General features: G+C 29.8%; 1 protein-coding gene across 4 annotated transcripts in view; it reads right to left on the reverse strand.

The window, feature by feature from the left end:
• Positions 1-3,148: 3,148 nt before the first annotated feature.
• LOC145243933 (uncharacterized) overlaps positions 3,149-24,635 on the reverse strand; it is a 409,975-nt gene continuing 388,488 nt past the window's right edge. For all 4 annotated transcript variants that reach the window (XM_080107058.1, XM_080107061.1, XM_080107059.1 and 1 more), the window contains one exon: positions 3,149-24,502. In XM_080107058.1, the coding sequence (XP_079963184.1) occupies positions 23,713-24,502 (790 nt within the window). In that variant the 3' untranslated portion in view covers positions 3,149-23,712. The remainder of the gene's footprint in view (positions 24,503-24,635) is intronic.

Genomic DNA, 24,635 nt, shown 5'->3' on the forward strand with positions numbered 1-24,635 from the left:
CCTCATCCTAGATAACAAAGGGTAGGTACTTTGCCTTTTTTTACTACCAGCAGTGGACGATTTCGTTTATAACAAAATCAAATAAAAAAAGATAACTAAAGGAATCGTTTTTGGTATCGGAAAATAGGCATAATTTTTGTCCGATACCCATCAGTTAATCGTCTCAACATTAATACATAAGGTGATTCAAAATAAAGTAGACACCCGTTGAATCCTTACAATGCATTTAATTTGCTGATTTTGACGTGCAAACAAGATTGATAGAAGAGTAAGGTTACACATTTTAAGATATTAACAGTAAATTTAGCAAAAACGTAGAAAATGAACTTTTAATAAAGTAAAAAAAAAAAAAGAAGTAAAGAAAACTACTTGAAATAATTTCAGAATGTTCAGAAAATGAAATCTAACATCAAACTTTTGTACTCAATAGATTTTCCATATTGTGAATAAATGGACAAACAAAAAAGTCTGGCAACATTTGTATGCAAACACATTCTGTTTCAGCTGTTACTTTCCTTTCATTTTCCTCTGCAATTGTTTCAGATTTCCTGCTTTTACCTTTATCAAAAGTTAATTTTCTACTTTTAGTTTTACTTTTCAGTGTCTTTAAATGTATATTCCTATTTTTCCCCCCTCTTCTACTGATCTTGTTTGCAAGTTAAAATCAGTAAATTGAATGAGTTATTTATAACAATTCAAAGGTTGCATACATTATTTTGGGCCACCCTATATTTTAGTGATGGGATGATTTCAATATTTTGCTAATTCAAATTCTTTATAATTATCTAAATATTTAGCTATAAAGTTGTAGGGGTTCGGATTACCGTAATAATAATGTGCATATATTTTTGTGTGTCTGTGTGTAATATGTGCATATATTTTTGTGTGTGTGAGTAATATGTGCATATATTTTTGTGTGTCTGTGTGTAATATGTGCATATATTTTTGTGTTTGTGTGTAATATGTGCATATATTTTTGTGTGTGGGGGGGGCGGGGGTAATAGAAAGATTTTAGTTTTACTGGTAGTTTAAAATCAATAAATATTTACTATTTTATTATTAGTACCAGCAATGGTAAATGAAGATTTAGACAAAAACAAACAAAACAATTAAAGAATCATTTTTGGCATCGGAAAATAAGCAGAAAATTTTCTGATTCCAATATCCCTAAAAAAGTTCTGATTTTTCTGATTCCTGACCTGATTAATCGTCCCAATACCAATATATATATGTTTCTAAAAGTTAGAAACAAATTAAATGTTTTACTTTCATTGTATTTATATTTTAATGAGACAAAAAGTCTACTTTATTATAGTTTATTAAAAATCCACAAAAAAATATTTTAAAAATAAAAAAAAATAATTTACAAACTAAATTAATTTAGAAAAAATATATTTCTATTTTTTAAACATATGTTTTTTTATGTGCCCCCCCCCCCCGCTGTGCTATGCTGGGTAGCCTTTAAATCTATGTGTTCGCATCTATTTTCTTATTTAGAAAAAGTTTTAAAATTTTAGAATAAATTATACTGAAGATGATACTTTTATAGATTAATAAAAAAAAAAATTTTTAAATGCGGATGCGGAAGTATGGGGATATACTTAAAGAAAAAAATAGAATAATAATCATGCATTCTTACTCTATAGAAAAAAAAAAAAAATCAAACACCATCTATAATAAATAAGAATTTGTGAAGATTTTTTTTTTTACTCTTCAAATATTTCAACATTAAAAAATATTTTAAGTCTTTCAATGAAAAAAAAAAAATAATTTCATTAAATTTTTTTAATATGACGATCAGTTAATGATCAAGTGTTTATTTTAAGCCTAGAAAGAAAAACGAAGAAATTCATATTAACTTCATTTTTTGTGAGTTTTTTTTTTTAATCATACAGCATGCATACGTTAGAAAAAAAGTAGATAAAAAGTTTTTATTTTTTAATTTTTCTTTTAATTTTTTTTTTTTTTTTTGGTTCCAGACTATTCTGCATTTTTTTTATGGGTATTTAAACTTGGGGAAAAAGCCCAATGTAACAACAACCTTTTGTATATATATATATATATATATATATATATATATATACTATACACACAGTATACATTATATATATATATATAAAATGTATGTATATATGTATGCATATATAAACCTTATCACAAAGGTAACCAACAAAATTGTCACCTGTTCAACACCAAGGCTACTTAGAAAGAAATGTGAGGTATTTAGCAGAGAAATCAACGAAAAAAATGGGTCCAAAATTGAAATATACAATAAATAAATGTGGTCTGAACCAGTAAAAGTTACTTCTGTATCTAACTGGCTTTTTTTTTGTGGGTTTCAAAGTAGTTTTAAATGTTTTTTTTTTTTTTTTTTTTTTTTTAATCCCAAATGTTTTTGGGTTTTTCTTTTTTTAGCTGATAAACAATATGGTGGCATGTTTGTTTTCTATCAAGCAGACCCTAGGCCACCATCTTGTTTGCAAAACTGCACTGTAAAAAAAAAAAAGTAAATAAATAAAAATGAATATTTCAGATAAAAAAAAAAAGCATGTAAAACTACTTTGGAAAAGACAAAAAAAAAAAAAAAAAAAAAAGGGTAGGTACAAAAGTAACTTTTATTGCTTATAATAACATTTATTTATTGTATATTTGATTTTTTCTCCTTAGTCGTTTGTTGACTTCTCTGCTAAACCCCCGAAAATGTTTTTTTTTTCATTGGGAGGAAAAGAGAAGAATGGAATTTAAAAGAAAGAAAAAAAAAAAAAGAAAAGAAAAAGAAATCAACATTTCAAACCACATATGAGGCCTTTTAATATATATATATATATATATATATATATATATATGAGAATAATGGAATTATTATTCTGATGAGATAGAGAGATAAAAAAGAACAAACCAAACCACATGTCCATCAACGTTTCATCTTTATCCAGAAAAAATTTTACAATAAAGACAAATGTTGATGGATGTGGGACTTGGTTTGTTCTTTTTTTCATCTCTCTCTCTATATATATATATGTGTGTGTGTATAATGTGGCTCATCATAATATTTTATTACAGTTTCATTGTTCAATCTTTGTATTAAAAAATTAATCAATTTTATATGCATTTGAATATAAATTTCCCCTAAAGTTTACAGTTATAGTTCTGTTTTTTTTTTTTTTTTTGTTAGGCGAGGAATGATTGTTATTATTTAAATTAATCAAACTACTGTTCTCATCTTGAATGTTATTTGAAGGTCGGAGATTACTTTGAACGAAATGTTGTGCAAATAAAACTCAAGTCGAGAACTACACTCCGATTAATTCAAATAATACGAACAAAGTTTACATTTGTATTCAAATGTGTTGAGGAATTTATTAACATTCTTTCAAAGATTGGAAGAATTCTGAAACTGCAGTAAACTATTGTGATAAGCTATGTTTATTACTATTCATTATAAGGCTCTTTATGAAAGGATAATGAGCTTTTTCTATGTAGAAAGTTGGCCATCTTGATTCGGCTTGATTTTGAGTAGTTGATTTTTTTATATTATAAAAAAAAAACAAAATGAATGAAAAATATTAACTGTAGCTACCAGATGTCAGATAAGACAAAGTTTATTTTTTCTCCTAGTAAAAAAAAAAAAAAAAGTCCTTTAAATTAGCAAGGCAATTTTTATATTAAAAAAAAAAAAAAAATAATTTTTTTGTTTCTATAAAATATGAAAGACAGAATCCTATAAAACCAGTAAACAATTTTTTCTTTGTTTCGTAAAACATTTAAAAACAAAAGAACCATTTGCAGATACATTTTATATATATATGTATATATATATATATATATATATATATATATAAAAATCAAGAATCATTCAGCTAATGTGATCACAACTGAATGGAACTAAACAAAAAGATCCTGATACAATGAATTGGTTTCTGGAAGGCAAAAATAATGACAAAAAACTTTGTTACTTTGTTAAAAAAAAAAAAAAGAAAAAAAAACAAACTTCTTTGTAATCAAACCGGCATGAAAAAAAAAGCATACTTAAAAAAAAAAAAAAAAAAAATCATGACGGTGTATTTCTAAAAGAAAGAAACAAAAAAAATTACAACAAATTTTTCCTATCAATTTAGTACATTAAGAAATTTTGTTCCTTTGATTTTGAACAATTTTGACAAGAAGAAATAAAAGAAACGGGTTTCATAGATGCATCCACTCATCTTGAAAAGAGGTTATCTGTCCATGCGTCAGGCTTAAATTTGAAATAGCATTTTCCTTCATTCAGCTTGATATATAGCTTTTATTGTTGCCCGTGTCACGTTACCATTTGAAATAGCGTTTTCAGATATGTCAATGTATATATTTCCAAGCGGTTTTGTCTGTCTGTTGGTCATGCTTATGTTTGAAACAGCTTTTACATTAGTAAAAGAGAAGATTAAGTGGATGCACCTTACGAAAGACGTCCTCGTACAACTGAATCATTTCGACAATAAGAAAAAAAGAAACAGTTGTTTAAAAAAAAAAAAAAAAAAAATATTTTAAAATGGAAGATAACAACGTTCATTTTTAATAAAAACTAAAATTAATTTCCTTTATGTATAAAAAAATGGAATCTCGATTGACACAATCATGCGTACAACATGTGAAGGATGTATTTTTTCGTTTTGTTGTTTTTTTTTTTAAAATCCCATTTGCATAGGGAGAAAAAGTCAGCAAAGAAATGGTTGCTGAAAGGTTATGTTTCAGTTTTTTTTTTGTTTTTGTTTATTTTATTTAGGTAGACTACAGGAATTCCTTCAACGGAAAATAGCCCCAAAACCATTGCTGGAAGTAGACATGAGGGTTTAAAACAAATTGAAACACATAAATGTTTGAGAAGATAATAAAAAAAAAATGTTATAGTGGAACCCAGCTCCACGGGGAAAAGTATATAGTGTGCGCGTGAGTGTCCGTTTTTGTGTGTGTGGAATGTCCAAGGAGGAAATGTTTTTCTTCAGTAAAAATTTTTTTTTTATTTTTACTTTGAAGAAGGGATGAGGGACAGGAGGGAAAAATAAACCGTTCAACAGAGAATGGCATTCAACACGGATTGAAACCGTTATGAACCCTTTCATATGTCTTTTTCTTACCTTTAAAGTGTTTTTCTTTTCATATAAAAAACAACAAAAAACAAAGACAATTTTTTATCTGGATCGAGAATGTCACAGCAAGTATATCCAAAACTCGATTTGTCCATTTCATACTTGTCCAAAGCCGAGGAAAAGGACAGACATCTATTTTCTTTCTTTTGTTGTCTATTTTTTTGTTTGTTTGTTCTTCATTTCAGACCCTTGTACACGCGTTTTCAAAAAAAAAAAAAAAAAAAAAAGCGTCTGGTGAAATGAGGAATTACGGAGAATATAGTGAAAGATGTTTGGTTTTAAGTTTAAGAACCATTTTTGTGTTTTTTTTTTTAATAGTTTTTTTTTTTTTTATTATTCAATCAATTTATCCCAAAACGCTGCAAGGGGGGAAAAAAAGAAAAAAAAAATTCTAACAGAACACAAATGTGCTTTTCATGTCTTTCGTGAAGATAAAGTTTTGCTTTTATTTAAAAAAAAAAAAAAAAAAAAGACGCATTTGTGTATTTTGTATTCCTTTTTATACTGTAAAACTACACAATATGGAAAAATTCCAAAAATTTCATAAGGTAAAGGAAAAATTGAGAGAAAGTGAAATATTTGGCACAACCATTATAAGCTATATATAATAATAATAATAATTATATTATTAATAATAATAATCCCTTTGAACTATTGTATCAACAAGTTCATCCAAAGGATAAGTGTTTTGTTAAAAGAAAAAAAAAAAAAAAAAGGGATAAAAAAATGTACAGCTGTAGTTTGAAAATTATCACAGGAACTAGAAAAAAAAAAAAAAAAAAAGATGGGGCATTTTTTTTTTTTAATAACATACAAAATTTATTGTTTTATGATATTGAGAGGAGTGAGTGAAAGAGAATAATATGTAAACCCCTTTGAAATATGTTTATTGAGAGACAGAAAAAAAAAAGTGTGTCTATATATTATTTAAAGAATCATGGTTTTAAGGAACCATAATCATGGTTTCACTCGCGAGCGGGCACAATCTTTAGACAGCATGATATTCAAACTTAGAGTGAAATTCAGGAGGTTATTTGTTTTAAGTAATATTAAACTGGGTGAGAAGATATCAGGCACTGTAGATACAAGTGCAAACCAAAACTCTTTAGAGAAAAATGCAGATTTCTGTAGCTATCAGTGTGCATATATATATATATATATATATATATATATACTTTCTATTGGTTTTTACCTAAGCAGTAATATATCAGTACACATTCATGAGCAAGTTTCAGTCAGCTAGTTACTAACTGAAGAGGTTTCTAGTTGCTAGTAACTAGTTGACCGAAACATGTTCATGAATGTGTAGCGACATATTACTGTTTATGTAAAAACAGTAATCTGTAAAAAAAAAAAAAAAAATTTACCAAAATTTTAACAATGCTGGAGGAGCAGTTTTACATTAGAAATAAATATTTGGATCTTGGAATGTAACTACACTGTTATTCTTTTATATATGGTCTGTTATGTTTAGCATACATTAAGATTCTAAACAAAAAGGATTGGTATCACAATGAGTGAAATAGAATTGAAAAATCATTTTACCAAAATAGCTTTTTTATATATATTTAACCCTTATCCCCGAGTGGCTTCTGGGCCTTGATAAGTGGTGACCTCCATGTAAAATATATATATGCACATGAAGCAACTTGCATTACGAGTGAAGCACTAAAAACACATTTTCCACTCATTTTTTCAGTCATGCATGAAGAAGATCGGATTTATCTGTATTAATCCCATTCGCACAATTTGACAGGAAGTACTATGTGAAAGAGAACATGGAATCCAAAAAAATTGTCTTTAGTTAGAAATGTGGGCTTTTGTCTCCTCATCTACATTGCAAAATAGGTAAAAAAAAAAATGATTTCACATTTTTCAAATCTTGTAAAAAAAAAAAATTTTTAATGAAAAAGAAAAGAAAAGTGTTGGAGGATGAAAAGTAATAGAAGAAGAAGAAGAAGAAGAAGAAGAAGAAAAAAACTAGTTGTGAGCATAACATACAGTTGTTAGTGATTTCAGAATATAGTAGCTTAGAACCAGTCTTGTAGTTTTAGGCTGGTCAGTCTACTTTTAGCAACCTCCGAAGTTGTTTTTTTTTGTTTTTAAATTATTAAACAAATGTTGACAATGGAAAAAAAAAAAAAATGTAAAAAATAATGAGTCAAAATTAACTAATTTACTTTTAACTCATTTCTTCTTCCTTCAACATTTAACAGCGAGATTTATGATCGGTCGAGACCAAATCATAAAATCCTGTGAATTTGTGAAGTTGTGATAAAATAAATTTTCATCAATTAAAAAAAATTTTTTTGTATAAAACAACTTTTCTAATCATCTTTACATTCAACAATGAACAAAATTATTCTCTTAAACTTGGCCAGACATTTTATTAAGCAAAATATGACTCTTGATAAAGCTATAAAAAACATTAGATTAGAAGAGTAAATTTTAAAAGTTTCTATTAAACTAGAATCAATTTTTAGTAAATTATCTTGTTGCAAGAATTTAAATGTAGCTGAACATGTTATACACTGTGTATGGTCGTGAGAACGTAAACATTACTGGACAGGCTTAATTGTAGTTCAATTCGAACGAGAATTTGGAAAGGAAGGGTCTATTTTCATTGAACCATAAAACAGAGAAGCAAGATTTCAAATTTATTTACATGCATCGTTGGTAGAAGATTTTTAAAAAATTTGTGATGAAATGTTAACGGACATTAAATTATACCAATTATAACAGAAGTATTTCAAATACACATACGAAAATCCTAATTTATAAAAGATGTATATGGCATAATCATGTGATCACTGAAGTTAAGCAATGTTGAGCCTAGTCAATACTAAAATGGGTGACCATTTGGGAATTCCAGGTGCTGTATGTGCTCTCCGCTTATCTCAGTATTGTTTCCAGTCATACTGGACTCTTCTTTGCCACTGGACTCAAGCAGTGCTGATTCAGATGTGGTTGAAGATTGTGCAACCCTTGCCTCACACTTTCATGTGCTGCTACCCTTACAGGGCGGGTATCCATTGTCTTTCGAGACTGAATGAAGGCTTCCAATTTCCACACACATATACATATATACAGAGTGAGAGAGAATAAATACTGTGATTCTGAAGAAAGCTAAATCAAAATACTCTATTACTTATGTAAGAGCCTAATATATTCTTGCATATCAAATAATTATTATACAATTTAAAAAAAAAACCCCAAAGAAACGTAAGTGCCAGTGGTTTTATAGAACCATACAAAATTTTCGTCTGTTGGGCTGAAATACAATTAAACATACTTACATACTGCGTATGGTTGTGATAAATTTAAATATAATCAAGCATGTCATGCACATTGTATGGTTATGAGAATGATCTACACTCCTCTGCCAGATTCAAACCATAGAGGATCATATGACATAGGACAGGCTTTGCTTTTTAGCCTAATAGGCAAAGACAGCATGGCTCCATAAAAACCATTGATATCTTTGCGTAACTCCTTCTATATTTAGTATTTAAAATGTATAAGTATAATAAAAATTAGAATTCTATTTTTTGATCAACAATGTCTATTAGGAATGCACAGGCAGCTTTGCCAGGTCGTAAAATATGCTTAAATATATTTTAATTTGTCCAGATTTCGTATATATGATTATGGAGTCGTGATTTCGTATATATGATTATGGAGTCGTGATTTCGTATATATGATTATGGAGTCGTGATTTCGTATATATGATTATGGAGTCGTGATTTCGTATATATGATTATGGAGTCGTGATTTCGTATATATGATTATGGAGTCGTGATTTCGTATATATGATTATGGAGTCGTGATTTCGTATATATGATTATGGAGTCGTGATTTCGTATATATGATTATGGAGTCGTGATTTTAAAAGTAAAAAAAAAAAAAAATTATTTGAGTGCCATCAGCTAGAATCAAAACTGAAAACAAAAACCATAGCATTCGAAGCTGGTGACGTTACCACTGTGCCAACGTGACACGCATATGAACTAAGAATAAACTAAGACGAATGTACAAAATGTATAACGATTTTTTTTTTTTTTCAATTTTGACGCCTTTTTGATCCCTTAAAAACTAATTTAACCGGCTAATTTACATAAATAAAAGAACAGTCCATAAAAATATCCAATCATTTGAGGCCCCTAGCACTGCTCTGCGACTTTTAGATTTGGAAGAGATAGAGTTTGAAAATATGGAGACAGACAGACAGACAGACATATAGCCTTTTATATATTAAATTAAATCACATGGATTAATTTGCATAAAGAAACCATTAAAAAATGTAAAGATAAAGAAGCAGCATGTTTATCACGAATGCTGCTTTGCTTATGAGCTAAAAAAAAAATTGTGTGTGTTTGTGGGGGGGAGGGGTTAAGGCTAATCTTCATTGTCATTTGTGAATATTCCTTTCATCTTTTACTTCCGCTACCTATTTCGAACGGATGAAGAACTTTTGTCATAATGCAAATCAAATTCTAATGAAACTCACAAAGAAAAACGATTCTGATACACAGGCTTTTTTTATTGGCGAGGAATTAAATGCGGTGAATTTGATAAGCACAAATGGAAGTATAAGAAAACAAACAAATTAGAAAGTCACCTTTCTAGCTAAAAGAAAATATATTTGTGTTGGCACTGTGAAGTCTTTGTATTGAAAAAAGACAACAAATGAAATAATTGAGATTAGTTTGGGAAATTGTTGGTATATATATCTATATATCAATAAAAGTGAACGTGTGTGTGTGTGTACATTTTCCTACGCAATAACTGTCAATTTTAAGTCTACAGACTCGAAATTTGATATACAGGGTATGGAGATTTGGGGAAATCTTTATAATCGGTTTTTGGCCAGAAATTTGGCTGTTAAGGTGTCAAAGTTCAACGATTTGACCTTTGAGAACTCTACCAAACTCCTCCGCCAATTTGGGGTCTAAACACTTGAAATTTTAAATATAGGTTCCTTGGACATGGATCTAACTTAATAACTTGATTTGAGCCCAAAACAATAAATGTTAAGGGTTCATAATAAGGGTCAAATGAAAAAAAATGACCCCTTTTAAAAATTTTTTTGCTCAATATACACCTCCAAACACCCGGGCAATGCTGGGCTGAAATGCTAGTATATATATATATATATATATATATATATATATATATATATATATATATATATATATACTAGCTGACCGCCCAGCATTGCCCTGCTGTATAATATGCTTAATCATGATATTTTTATTTATACAGATTGCATATGTATTGTTATAGAATCAATCCTCTATTAATTATTATATATTACGAGGAATAATTTGCCTGGTGGACTAATTCTCAAAAAAAATTTTTTAAATCAAATTACGCCTGTAATTGCTTACAGTATCATAACAGCTGATATTTGGGCTTGATGATCTTAAAAATAGTCTTCTCTTATAGATAAAAGAGAAAAAATTTTACAAGGAAATATTTTACGTTACACCGGCCAAGGGAAAATAATAAAATTATTCCCCTTGGCCAGTGTAACGTAAAATATTACCCTTTAAAATTTCCTCTTTTTTTATCTATAAGAGGAGAAAGATTATTTTTAGTACATCCTTTGATGATTAGGGTCGTTTATGAGAATCTTGGTCTTTTTAGCATCTCTCTTTAATTTAGAGATGTTGAAAGAGAAAGGAGGCCAAGAAATTACTAAGCAAAATTTGTACTTTTTGAATTTAGTTAACACTTGACAATTTTACATGCAATAAATTGGAAGACAAAAAAAAGAAACATCACTATTTGGAAGATTTCATTAAAATATTTATTTATAGAACTGATATAGGATTCATTTGTGATCTTTATGCAAAAAAACAAAAAACAAAACAAAAATAAAACACTAATTTCCCTTGTGAGCCCATTTTCTATCGAAGAACCATAACACCTTTAATTGTACTTAAATGGGACACCGGGAAATCTGTTTAGTTTTTAAATTTGTTTGCATATTATTTTTAATTTATACAGAGCTGTCCCCATAAATAATCAAATTCTACCCAATTTTTACACCATTAATGATTACTACACTAATACCTTACATTCATAAACCCTTATTCTCAAGTGGCTTTTGGGCCTTGATAAGTCCATACATCCATAGCCTTTGAGCCTCTGGAGGGGCATAGGCCATTTACAACTTTGTAGATGTTTTTGTAGCGAGGAGTTCTTTTTACAGGGTGAGAGTGCTGGCCCCACGTCCAACCTTCCGAGAAGGTACATACAGCGCCTAGCCTTCCCAAATGGTCACCCATCTAGTACTTGCCAGGCTCAACGTTGCTTAACTTCGGTGATCTGGCGAGAACCGGTGTGTCAACATGATTGTGCCGTACTGCCTTGATAAGTGGTGACTCCTAAGTAAAAAATATATATCAGAATCCAACTGTATAAAGAAATCACAGGAAGAAAATTTGGTGCAAGTACACTATAATAGCGAAATTTGGAAAACGAAAAAAAAAAAAAATGGTATCTACTAACTTTTTATATCAATTTCAACTAAAAGTAATGATATCTACTTAATTGGCATGTCGGAAGTACTTAAATATTATCGCATTATTAAAAAAAAAATATATATATACTAGTTGTTGATCATCATAAAAAACCGTCGTCATATTTCTTTGGGAACTGATGACATAAGGGCAGTAACTCAGTTATGCTACAAACAACAACACAACTCATATTTATGATTGTTAGCGCACAATTTATTTAAAAAAAAAAAAATCGGCAATAGTTACACATTATTTACCTCCCTTTGGAACTCTCTCTCTCTATAAAGTGATTTTGAAGTGTTTAAAGAAACTGTTGGTTAGAGAGAAGAGCTTGTAAGGTTTAAATTCAATTATAGGATTCATTTGTGATCTTTAAACAAACGAAAACACTAATTTCTCTTTTGAGCACATTTTATATCGAAGAACCAAAACACTTAATCGTACCTAACTGGGATACCGGGAAATCTGTTTAGCCTGGAAACTTGTTTGCACTTTATTTTTAATTTATACAGAAAAAGAATTAGGATTTTAGCTGTAACGGAGACTAGTCCTATTTTATATTCTTCAATTAAAATGTTCCTATTGCTGATTTAAAATATTCTTTGTTGTTTTAATGATTTATTAAATTGTTGTATGGGATGAACTAAATAATTTGTAAAATAAATTGTAGTAAAGCATGTTATTAAACTGCCAATAACATGCTACAACAATAACAAATAAAAATTGGCTTGTCAGAAGCAAAATCTGATTGGCCTGACTTTGAAAATCTATTAAGATAACTTGATGTAAGAAAATCAATAAGTTTAGTATTGGGATTTTTGGTGCAATTGTATTGATTGATTTATCTTTTTTTTGTGCAGAAAGGAAGTTGTTAGCTACGATCTTGTGTGGTTATAAAAGAAATTTTTTTTGTATGTGTGAGGCGATTTCAAGATCTTTTGAAATTTGGTTGGAGGGAGACTGTGAAATAAAGAAACCATGCAGATTTTGTTAGTAAGAAAATTTTTGGAAGAACATCTTTTGGTGCTTGTTCAGATTGGCACTTATAGTGGCAATTATTGTTTATCACCGTAAGTGTCAATCTGAATAAGCACCCATCTTTTGTAGGAAAAGCTGCTTTTTGAAAAGGTTAAAATTTCACAGATTTTGGAAGGAAAATGTAGAATGGCGGGGATGGGTGGAGAGAAGCTAACTGTTGGTTGGAGATTGGAAAAGACAAACAAAACTCATGTGGCTATGATCATGCCCACCCACCCATCCTTCCCCGCTCCAGCATTTTAAGATGTATCGTGATTGTCACAGCAAGGTGATACACACAATTCTACGTTGATTTACAAAACATACTCCTTTTTTGCCGTTTTATACGAGAACGATTGTGAAAACACAAGAATTATCGAGACTTTCCAAGCAGTTGTGTATGCTCTTTCTCATCTGCTATATTATGAATAAGAGTAGTAGGGAGAGGAACACTGCATTTGAGGATGAACAGAGGAATAAAAAAAGATTAAATTAAAACTGGTTTCCAACAGATCTAAATACTTAACCCTCCCCCATATCCTAAAAAACAAAAAGAAAATGAATACATAGCAAGATAGTATAATTGATTATGTTGTTTAAATATCTTTGGGAGCTGTACCTACTTGGCATTGTCTAGAATGCAACAAGGTCATTTTGGTTTTTATTTCTTTGCACATTCTTAAACTTCTTAAGGTAGACAACTCCTATTATATTCTTCAATTCAAAATAAGTTATCCTCACTCTCACCCTGCGGATTTTTATACCTTTGTGCAATAACAGTAAAGATTTTATGAAATATGTAAATAAAATGGAGAAATATTGTTGTATTGATTTTTAGAGCAGGATTGAAAAATTTAATTATGCCATAATGTTGTATTCTACTGAATTAATATATATATATATATATATATATATATATATATATATATGCCTGTGTATTGCGGGAGGAGATAATACTACTAATAATAAATACATAAAAAATAGTTTGATTAAGTTTTATTATTTGGCACTAATAAAAAGAGCAAACCAATACTTGTATGGATATATTTACAATGAACTTATAGAATGTAGATCTATTTTTATGGACGCCCATTGGATAGCAAAATAAATTCAAAGTTGGAGATGTCAGGATTAGAAAATGGTTTACTAGATTTTCCTATATTCTGTATACAAATTTTAGTGGTATATTTTTCAAGAGAAAAAAAAAGAAAAGATGTATCCATTAAAAAAAAATGAATAAATATTACTTTTATTTTATATGCATAAATTGAATCAAAGTAGATACAAAGATATAGTATGAACACATCAAAGTAAATAAAAAAAAAAACGGCACATCAATATATGCATAAACATTTGTGTTAGAAATATGGAAAGTGGATTTCTTGTTTCTTCAGTAATAACATTTCTTATAAAACAATTTTAAATTACTATATCTACTAATAGGCATCTCCAAGAATGAATAAGGACCTCAGTGTACTTCTAGCTCTAATAATATATATTACCATTTCTAGCCTTATTTTTTTTATAATTTCTTTAATTTTCAATTTAATCCGTTCAGGGGAAATAAGTTAAAAACGGCTTATCGAGTTATTTCCCTTGATTTCTTGAATAAAGTGTTTTCTGACTTTGGTGAATCCAAATGATTAAAGTATTTTTTTTTATGACCATAACCTGCTTGAGGTCATACTAAATCAATATGTAAGCATCGTAAAATAGAAAAGACAAATAATCAATGATACTAATGTTAGTAACATATGATGCTGCAACTATACATTACAGAGTATATATATATATATATATATATATATATATATTGTGCAAAGATGTTTTTTTTCGAAGTATATATATGATAAAAAAAAAAACAACATTATTTTTGCACCAACCTAATATAATCGTTTAGTCAGTGTGAATTAAAATTGATACTTTCATAATCTGTGAACAAAATGTCATTAAAATTTAAACTTACAGATGCATTTTTATGAAATTAACAAAACAAGTTCATTTATAAATTTTAAATTGAAAGTTAAAGTTATTATGATGATTATCAGATCAGTGGTATTGGACATAACAGACACCAACCTGGCCTGAAGTATCTAAATATGGTGATTTGATGCAAATCACCATATGTTGGCGAAAAATGTATGTTAAGTAACCCAAACAGAGATTGGCAGAAAAGGCGTCTGGCTAGTGAATTCAAGATGAGTTTTAACCAACTTCGTACTCTCACCATTGTCTCTTTCCGAGTCAACTTGTTTGCTACAACTGAACAATAAAAACATACCATCATATATTTTATATGTATCTATTGTCATTCTTTTAAGCTCAGCAGGAAATTTAAAATACATAAAAACAAATGTACATAAATATGTTAAGAAATATTTTCCTTATGAAAGACCGTATGCTGTTAAGAAAATGTGTAGCCTGCGGTTAGCTGATGACTATTTAAGATGATAGTAATGACCATGAATATTTTTTTTTTACAATCATATTTGGGTTATTTAATGCTGAAACAGTTTCTATTGCAAAAGATACATTGAACGCAAGTTGCTATGTTTTTCCCTATAGCTGAGGAGGGTGAGGGGTTCATATCTTTCTCTAATGATATTACAGTATAAGTAAATATAATGGCTCCAACTAGATTTGAACATGCTTTAGTGGATTCCGTACAGTGATGGAATTCAGCCGGTTTGCACCGGTTTGTGCGAACCAGTGCTTAAAATATTATTAGTTCAGCGAACCGGTTGTTAAAAATACATAAACCCCTATTCAGACCTGTAGATTCTTTATTCTTATTAACATCACAGTTTATATAATATTAATATATATATACACAATCTGTTTTAGAACCTGTTCTTAAAAAATTTTAATCCCACCACTGATTCTGTAGTTGGTATCCATTATACCAGTTGCGTAGCAGTATTTGGATGTGATTATATAAAAATAAAGTCAGCTTTTGAAAATTTCCACATAAATTAAAAATTAAAAGAAGCAGAACTAAAGCTAAGGTGTACAGGAAGTAACGTCATAAGAGAAAGTCCAAAGTGACATGTAAATAGGAAGAGAAAAAAAATTCTATTTTTGGCAAATTGGGTTTGGTTGCCTTTTTCAATGCTCAATCAATGCTCTTGCATATTGAGAGCGGGTGATGGGAAGCTAAAGTGCTGTAAGAAAATAAAACACCAACGATTATGAGCCAATGAGCAACAGCGTTGTTAAGAGTTTTTTTGTGTTGTATGTTAATCATTTTGGAGCTACTAGGCGAGAGAAGACACACAGGAACTTTAGCTGCTACATCACCGCTGTCACTGCAGACAGACCATCAATTGGTTCCGTTGATAAAGTGAATTACAGTTGAACCGTGTGGATCAAAGAATGTATCACACTCTGCTACATACATCTCCCCTCAAGAAAACATTCTGAGAGTAGTGCCGATACTGCATTGAACAAAAATTACTATTTAATCATAATTGGTAGGAGTTTGAGGATTTAATATAAGTAAATATGATAGATTCAAGTAAATTTGGACATTGTCAATTCCATAGCCTGTATGGCTAACAATCAGCCACGGCAATTGAACTTGCATTCTTAAGTCGCATGCTGTTAGAAAAAGGGGGAAAGGCCGATTTATTTTTAATATCAACACCAATTTTTCATTTCTGAACACAAAGAAATAAACGATCACGAAATTTATTTGTACGAGAAATCACATGAAAACTGTAAAATTTAAGGCTTTTTTTATTTTCTTGGAGGAAGAGTTTTGTTAGGTTTTCTTGTTCTTTCTTTATTCACATGGAAAGAAAATAAAAGAAAAAAGAAAAAGAAGGAAAAGGAAAAGAAGAAAGGGAAAGAAGAAAAGAAAAAAGACAAAAATTAAAAGAATAAATACACAAAAGACAGACGAAAAAAGAAAAAAAGAAAAAGTAAGGAAGAAAAAAAGAAAAAGAGAAAAAAAAGGAAAGAAACAAGAAAAGAAAAAAAGTGATAGTAATTGTATTGTTTATATACAAGGGAATCTTCTGTAATGGACTGGTCGATAGATGAGTTTATCTGTTTTATGGCATATTGACACCCTTTTGACTAATTTTATGCCCGAACATAATACCTATTATCACCAGTCAATATTTCACCCATAGCTGAGGGGAAGCACAGCAAGTTCATACATTTCCTTACAGTATTAATGCTTAAATGAAGACAAAAAGGATTGAACAAACAAAGCCAATTCCATAGTTCAAAACAACATCCTCTCCCTTCACACCTCCATTTTACGGCTCATAGAGAATGGAATATAAACTGTCCTTTGCAATTGTCAGAAATAATAATTGTTGGGAATGTATGGTTGATCGTTCTGGCAGAAAAACCGACATTTATGCTTGCCTCCCTCCAAAAATAAAAACCCATATAGATATACAACATTGCTACAAACATGTTTCGATAGAGAGGGTGGTAACGTGTATGTGGTCTCAAAAACTTGAGTTATTTGAATATATTGCACAACCAACATCTAACCTCTAAAGTCAAAGTTGAATGTGCAGGTGGGGAGCAAAGAATAGTACCTATTATGAGCAGGAGAGATAGACACTATCCAATGTCTTTTCTTTGGGATACTACATGCGCAAATTAGTACAGAAGTTGCATGTCTTGAAGAATAGACTGCACCACCTGCCTGTTTAAGAGAGAGCAGATCTGGAGCTTGGATCATTTCAGTTTTTAACTTGCCTAACAATTAGAGTAAAGAGTAAAAAAAAAAAAATAAAATAAAAATGATTAAAAGTTTCATTTTCACAAGCAGTGATGATAACGTAGGGCATGGATATGAAAGACCGATTAAAAAATATTTGTAGTCGACCCAGAACACAAATATTAACACTTGGCCAACAAATTGAATAGTTCCATAGAAGACTAGATTTGGCGACTCCCCCTTTTTTTTAAGTACTTATGTATCTTATTATATGGAAAAGTTAACAGTTCTCAGTTTATGCATAGTTGAAAAATATGAGGAGAAATTGAAAGCATTGAATCGGAATTGAATACAGTCCTTTGAGATTCTCTTTTGCCTTGCAAACACTTTTTTTTTTGCTGCCTTTAAGCTTTCATTTTATTTATTTATTTTTTTTAACTTTTTATTCAGCATTTCTTTGTCCGTCTGTTAGCAATTTCATATAATAACTTATTGTATCGATGTCCAAACTAAAATAGAATTGTGGAAAATAGCCTATAAAATATTGGGAAGTTTTTTTTTTTATGGATATTATAATCTAAATATTAATTTATTTGTCTGACATCCGTTGTCACAAAAAAAAAAAAGAAAATCATCGCAAACATTAATTAATGAGAAATGAATTACCTCCCTTTATAGTCACTCTTTATCAGTTAAAAATCATTAAAACTATTTCCACACAAAAAAAAAAAAAAAAAAAAAAAAATGGCTGTCTGTTTACGGTTTCTAAATTGGCTATCTTATTTTATAATTAAAAAAAAATGTAATGTTCAGACAAGACTTATAGCTTCTTTTTAAAATAAAATAAAAATGTGCAATTGAATTGACATCTGTTCTTTTATAATTTATATTAAAAATTATTCAGAAAAAAAGCAAAGAAAACAATATGTTGAACTTATATATATATATATAACAAGCTCTTCTCTCTGGAGTGCTCTAGTTTTTATTTTCAGTCATATATAACAAACTGTACCTACTCGAAATTACCCGGGATGCAATTAAGCCATTTTAGTTTTTAATTTTTATTAGTTTGCCTATATGACAACTATTCTTCAATCTACTTTTTTCGGTGGTTATTTAAAAATATTTCATATTAACAGCTGTCTCACTCGGACTAAGTAATTATTAAAATAAATTGTGGCAAAGAACATTATTATGCTGTTAATATCAGGGTACAGCAATAAAGAAAAAATTAAAAAAATTAGCGAGTCAGAAGTTTGATTTATCAGCTTAAATGCTATTTGGGTTTAACTTTGAAAATATGTCAGGATAACTTTATATGTTAGAAACGGTTTGTGGGCTTATGTTTGTTGGTACATTTGAATAAAACTTTGAATGAGTAAACCGACTCAAAACGCACATAAGGACAATTTTTTGCAAACGATTTTTGCAGCTATTCAACAATCATTTTATGAATAAGCAGTTAGGATTAAAAGCATTCTAAAGAGTTAATATACCTCACTATCTACAGAAGTCAAATTATATTAAATTGTCTGGTATACATATGTTACAGAAGATCAGCAAGATATTGGTACCATCGGTTTCAGATACAACACAAAGGAGACCAGTTTCTCAGTTTCTGGTCACTTATGCTGGACTCCTCTGTTTGTGTTAGTCTCACTGGAAGAGGGGGAGGTATCATTTCTGGTAAGAAGACAGGCATAAACAGAAGCTGAAGAGAGTTCAGCATAAGTGACCAGAAACTGGTTCACTTTGTGTTGGATTTGAAAATGGTGGTACCAATGTTTTTCTGATCTTAACACATATGTAACACATACATAAATGTAATATGTAACACATATATAAATATTACACTTTTTTTATTACATTATTTTTGGTCTGATGCTCTCCTTGAATTAGGATTCAACTGAAACATGTATGCACATATGTAACCCATAATGTTTGTATAATAAACAGACTAAATACCAGCTCCATCCTCCATTGAGCACTCTTTAATACTCACATGGGTTTCATTGGATTTACCACTAGGAAACCAATCTATCAACCATTATATATATATATATATATATATATATATATATATATATATATATATATATATATACACACACACACAGAGCTCTACTTGATATTGAACACTATTATATTAACATAATAAAGATTCACAAAATTAACTCCTAGTAACAAAAATTGATATATGACAAAATATTTGGATAAAATAATAAATTGGACAAGATAAAAGCAAAATAGAGATAGGAAAAACTGAAAATAGTATTGATATTTCACTCTTAAGCAAGAGACAAGAAATTAAAAAGTTGAAAAGTAATAAAGGGGGAAGAATTATTTTGTGGTTCATAAATTAGATTTGACTTTTTTGTTGTTATTATTTTTGCATCTATAATAAATCCTAGATAGGTTTGGTATGAATTTTGTTTGGGCATATTCTTCAATGTCAACTAAAATTAAAGAAAGCAGGTAAAATATATAATTTTCTATAATCTTATTTCGTTCAGAAATCCAAAAATATTATTTGGATTAACCCTGTTCAAAAAGGTCTTTCACGTAGACAACGTTAATGCCGGACAAAAGTTTGTGATTGATACATTTAACCAATAAATATGAGGAAAAGATATGATTCAACATGTCAGTATTGTTAAACTTTAGTGGAAGTCTACACTCTCTGGAGTGCTCTAATTTTTATGGATTAAAGAATTTCTTTGCATTTTGCCTTTAATTAACTAAACGAAAGACAGTATTAACAATCAATTCATAATCAATTTGTTTCTGAATGATTAATAATTTATATTATTTGGACTCTTTAAACTACTGTTCTCATCTTGAGTGTTATGTTCACAACATTTTAGTCAATGTAACCTCCGACCTTTTTCAGGTGTATTGAACTGGGGAAGTTACATTGACTGAAACGTGAAAATAACCCTAAAGATGGGAACAGTAATCTTGAAGAATCCAAATAATAGGCATATAATTTAAAATTGATGACAGATTAATAATTCTTATTATTTGAATTATTCGGACTGTTTTCATCTTGATTTGTTATTTTTACGTTTCGGTTGATGTAACCTCCCGAGTTTTATACAGCTGAAGATAGTCGGAAGTTACAGTGACTGAAACATTGCAAAAATAACACTTTAGATGAGAAAAGTAGTCCGAAGAACCCAAATAATACAAATACTTAATCTGTCATCTTTTTTATGAAGATGTTCGAACTGAATTACAAAAAAGCCCTGTATATATTTATGGTTTTCAGAAATAGGTATCACTGTCAACTTAATGGGTAATGATCAAACCATTCTGGTTGACTGTAACAGAGTTTACACTTTATTGGCTGTTTATGTCATGGTACTATGCGTTAGACCAATCAAAAGGTGCTTTGCTGTAGGGTTACGGTTATCATGCTAGTTTAGCCAATAATAACTATTACTATGTATGCTCTGCAATTCCCAGAATTTTAATTGATTTTACAAGGAGAAAAATTAAGCAACTTCTTATTTTGTTTATGTGGGTGAAAGGAGATAAGTGTTAGTCCTTATTTAATTGCCTTTGCACAAAAAGGAGAATTAGATGCAAGGTCGGTTTTTATGCAAGGAAATCCAGCTCCTCTAAAAAAAGGCACTCTAGATTGGCACAAACCAGAAACGCTAAAGTGTAGTATAAAAAAAAACAGATACATTTTATTTCTAGCAAAAAGGCCTATCGTGTATACAAGTCTTACAATGTAATACTTTTAATTGCCAGCAGAGGTCAACATTAATGTCTGAGAGATCCAAAGTAATTCATACTTACTCAGTAATTTATACTTAAAGTGTTAAAAAATAAAATATAATGCTAACTGTTTTGTTTAATTGAGTTTTATGGCATATCAACTCTTTGGATAATTTTATGCCGAGTATCTATGAGCTTAGGTGGCCTTTACCCCTGCTCTCATTAATCACAGTATTTCACTATTACATATAACCAACTGTTAGGAGTGGGGTTTCAAATGCTTAAAGACAATAGTTACAGATCAGAAGAGTTTTCAATTAGTAGCTAAAATTTATCTGAAGATTGTTAAAAAAAAAAAAAAGAAGAAAAATCTTGGTGCTTCTTAAGTTAACAATCCAAATAAAATTCTTCAAATATGATTCTAATATTGTCGTCTGCTAATTTATTATTCAGAATAGAAATGTTTTAATAGAAACAAACACATAGTTGTTGGAAAGGAGTTGTGTTTGGAGGCTATATCAATGTAGGAAACACGAGTAAAAATATAAAAGAATGACAATATTAGAAGAAATTTTCAATAATTCTCAATTATATTACGTTTATTTAGCAACATAATGTGTGTCATACAAGATGTCCCCAATTTTCAAGAGCAGTATCTCTTCTTCAGGGGAAAAATAAAAAGGAACGTGTACAACTGTTTGGTGAGGCTTTCCTTTGTTTTATTTATTCATTTTTTTTAATTTATTTCCGGAAGTCAGTGTCGCAGACTGGCTGTTAAATTAATTTCCAGGATACGAGTCGTGATGAATATTAAGTATTGTTGGGAATAATTGTAGCTTTTTTTTTTTTTTTTTTTATGTATATAGATGATTAATTTTTGCATATTACACTTAAAGTGTGTATTTGGAAGAGTTGTATTTTTTATTTCTTATTTAAGATATGTTTTGACTCTACGAATTAAACGATTCTCAACACGATTTCCTTTTTTCTGTATTTACTTACAAATTGCCAACAATAAGTCGATCTGATCAAAGAGCTTTAGTTAAAAATTTTTTTTTTAAATCTTTCTTTTCAAATCGCCAAACAAAAAAGGTTCAGACATTTTAACTAATTTTTCAAGTCCATGTTTTTTTGCTATTTCCATCTTTGTGAATGATTTGTTATATTATTATTATATTTATTTTTCATCTTTTAATAGAAACAAACACAGTTCTTTTTATTTTTTTTTCTTATTTAAGATATAATTTTTTTACCCTAAGAATTAAATGACTTTCAACACCATTTGTTTTTTTATACAAATTTACTCAGAAATTGTCAACAAGTCGATTGGACCAAATCAAGAGTTTTAGTTAAATTAAATTATCATCCTCTGTAATTTGAGAGATTAAAAAAAAAAAAAAAAAAATCTGTGTCAGAAGTTATTTTATCAACATAGTAACAAAAGAAAAAAAATTTTTTTTTTTCTTACTATGTTAATAGAATTTTTTTTTTCTTTTTATTAAATGGTTGAAACTCAACTTTTCGACACAAATCCATATAACAAAGAATCATATTTACAGTTATTTAATGTTCGTTGTTAACTCAATAAGCACCAAGACTTTTCTTTTTTATAATCAAATGGTTCATGAACAGAGAGCAGCCAGCCAGTCCACACGTTAACTAAACACAACCATTGAGAACTAATTAAGAGAAAAAGATTTTCTTTCAATCTCCTCGCCCCCTAAAAAATCTGCACTGATTTATGGTTTAGTATTTTTTTTCAAATGGTTTCTGCATTCACAGAAATTTTCTTTTAGGAAATAATGACTTGTTCATCTCTATAAACTGTTAGTTTAAAGTGCTTTGTCTAAAAGGTACAATTTTAGTAAACAGTTTGTAAGGAAACAATAAGTAGAAAAATGTTTAAAACTAAAACTGTAAAAAGATTGTAAAAGTTTAAGTGTAAAACAAACATTTTCGTTTGAAACAAAAATTTTTTTTTTTCTTACACAATTTGAAAGAATTTTTTTCCTTCTGAACTTTTCGTTTTTATCTTAAGGAAAAACATTAAAAAATGTAAAAAAAAAAAAAAAAGTTTTAAGAAAGATTAGAAACACTTACTTTAAATATTTTACACATTTTTGTAAAAAAACAAAACAAAAAAAAAACAAGCAAATAATAATGTATAAAAAAAAGTAATGTGTTACTAGTCTTTAATAATTTTTTTTTTTTTGACACTTTTTACAAATATACTAAAAATAAACATTAAAAAAGAAAATGAACAGTGTAAAATGTAATTGTTTTATATTATTTTTGTAAACATTGGAATTTAGAGTTCTAAAACCATTTTCTACCAATAAACAAAAACAAAATATAGGTGTGTGTATATATATAAAATAAAAAATAAGAGAAAATTATCTGTGTGTGTGTGTGGAAGGGGTTTACCTGTAAATTTCTTACATTTCTATAAAAAACTTGCATTCCTTTCAGACGGCCGAACAAAAAGGTTCAGACGCTTCAACTAACTCTTCAAGTCCATTTTTTTTCTATTTCCATTTTTGTGCATGATTTGTTATATTATTATTATTATTATATTTTTCATCTTTTCTCTTCTTTGCATATCGAATGGGAGAGGGGAGAATAAACAAACACCTCATTCCGATCGTCATGAGATAGTATGGTGCTCAGAAGCTTCAGGAGCCACGGCACTCGATAGTTCCGTCCAACATTCTGAATCTACTACTTGAGATTCTACAAAAGCAGCTCCCAGCGTAGATGCCGGCACAACCTCCGAAGCAGCAGGCAACGGGACAGGCATTGTTTCCGCAGGCGTTGCCATGACAACTGGTGCCACCATTTCCGACGTTTTGATCCCTGCGAGATTCAATAGCGCATCAGCTCCCTCGGCAATTTTCTTTTTTTCATCCTCATCCATCGTAAGAAGGCGCTGCTTCTTGCCGCGGTACTGTCGACCACCAAGCTTCTCCTTGTTTTCATTAATCAAGCAGCTACCTGACTGTTGTTGAGGACCCGTCGAAGACAGGGGAGTAATCGTAGAGGCTGTAGTGGGAGTGGCCACAACAGAAGCAGTGTTGGTCGGTGGCGTGGCAGTAGCTGCTGCTATAGGCCGCGTCGAGGTACCGTTTTCCTGTTCTCCACCACTGACACTGCCCTCCTCAAAGTCGCTATGGTAACAATCAAAGTCAGTATACTCCTCCTCCTCTTCATTGTTGTCATCGTCAACCTCCTCCTCCTCCTCTTCTTCCTCCTCTTCTTCATCGACGGCATCTGGGCCAAAGTCATATTCATCATCAATGGAAGAGCTCGACACGTCATAACTGTCGTCATCAATTGCAGCGGTAGATGTAGCACTATAGGTGTGATCTTCACTTGGGCTTGTCGTGCATATAATTGGACCAGACATCTTCTTCGGGACAGGACCATGAGGGGCTCTCCTGCAAGAGCAAAATAAAAGACATTTAGAAATGCGATGCTCAAGAATGGTCAGAAAATTCTAATGGAAGGTTTTTCAATCAAAACGTTTCTTTAAGGACTAGTTTTAATAATTCGGCATCGCCCAGGAGTATT

This window comes from Euprymna scolopes, chromosome 22 (genome assembly GCF_053919585.1).
Source record: "Euprymna scolopes isolate OS-2025 chromosome 22, ASM5391958v1, whole genome shotgun sequence".
NCBI classification, from domain to species: domain Eukaryota; kingdom Metazoa; phylum Mollusca; class Cephalopoda; order Sepiida; family Sepiolidae; genus Euprymna; species Euprymna scolopes.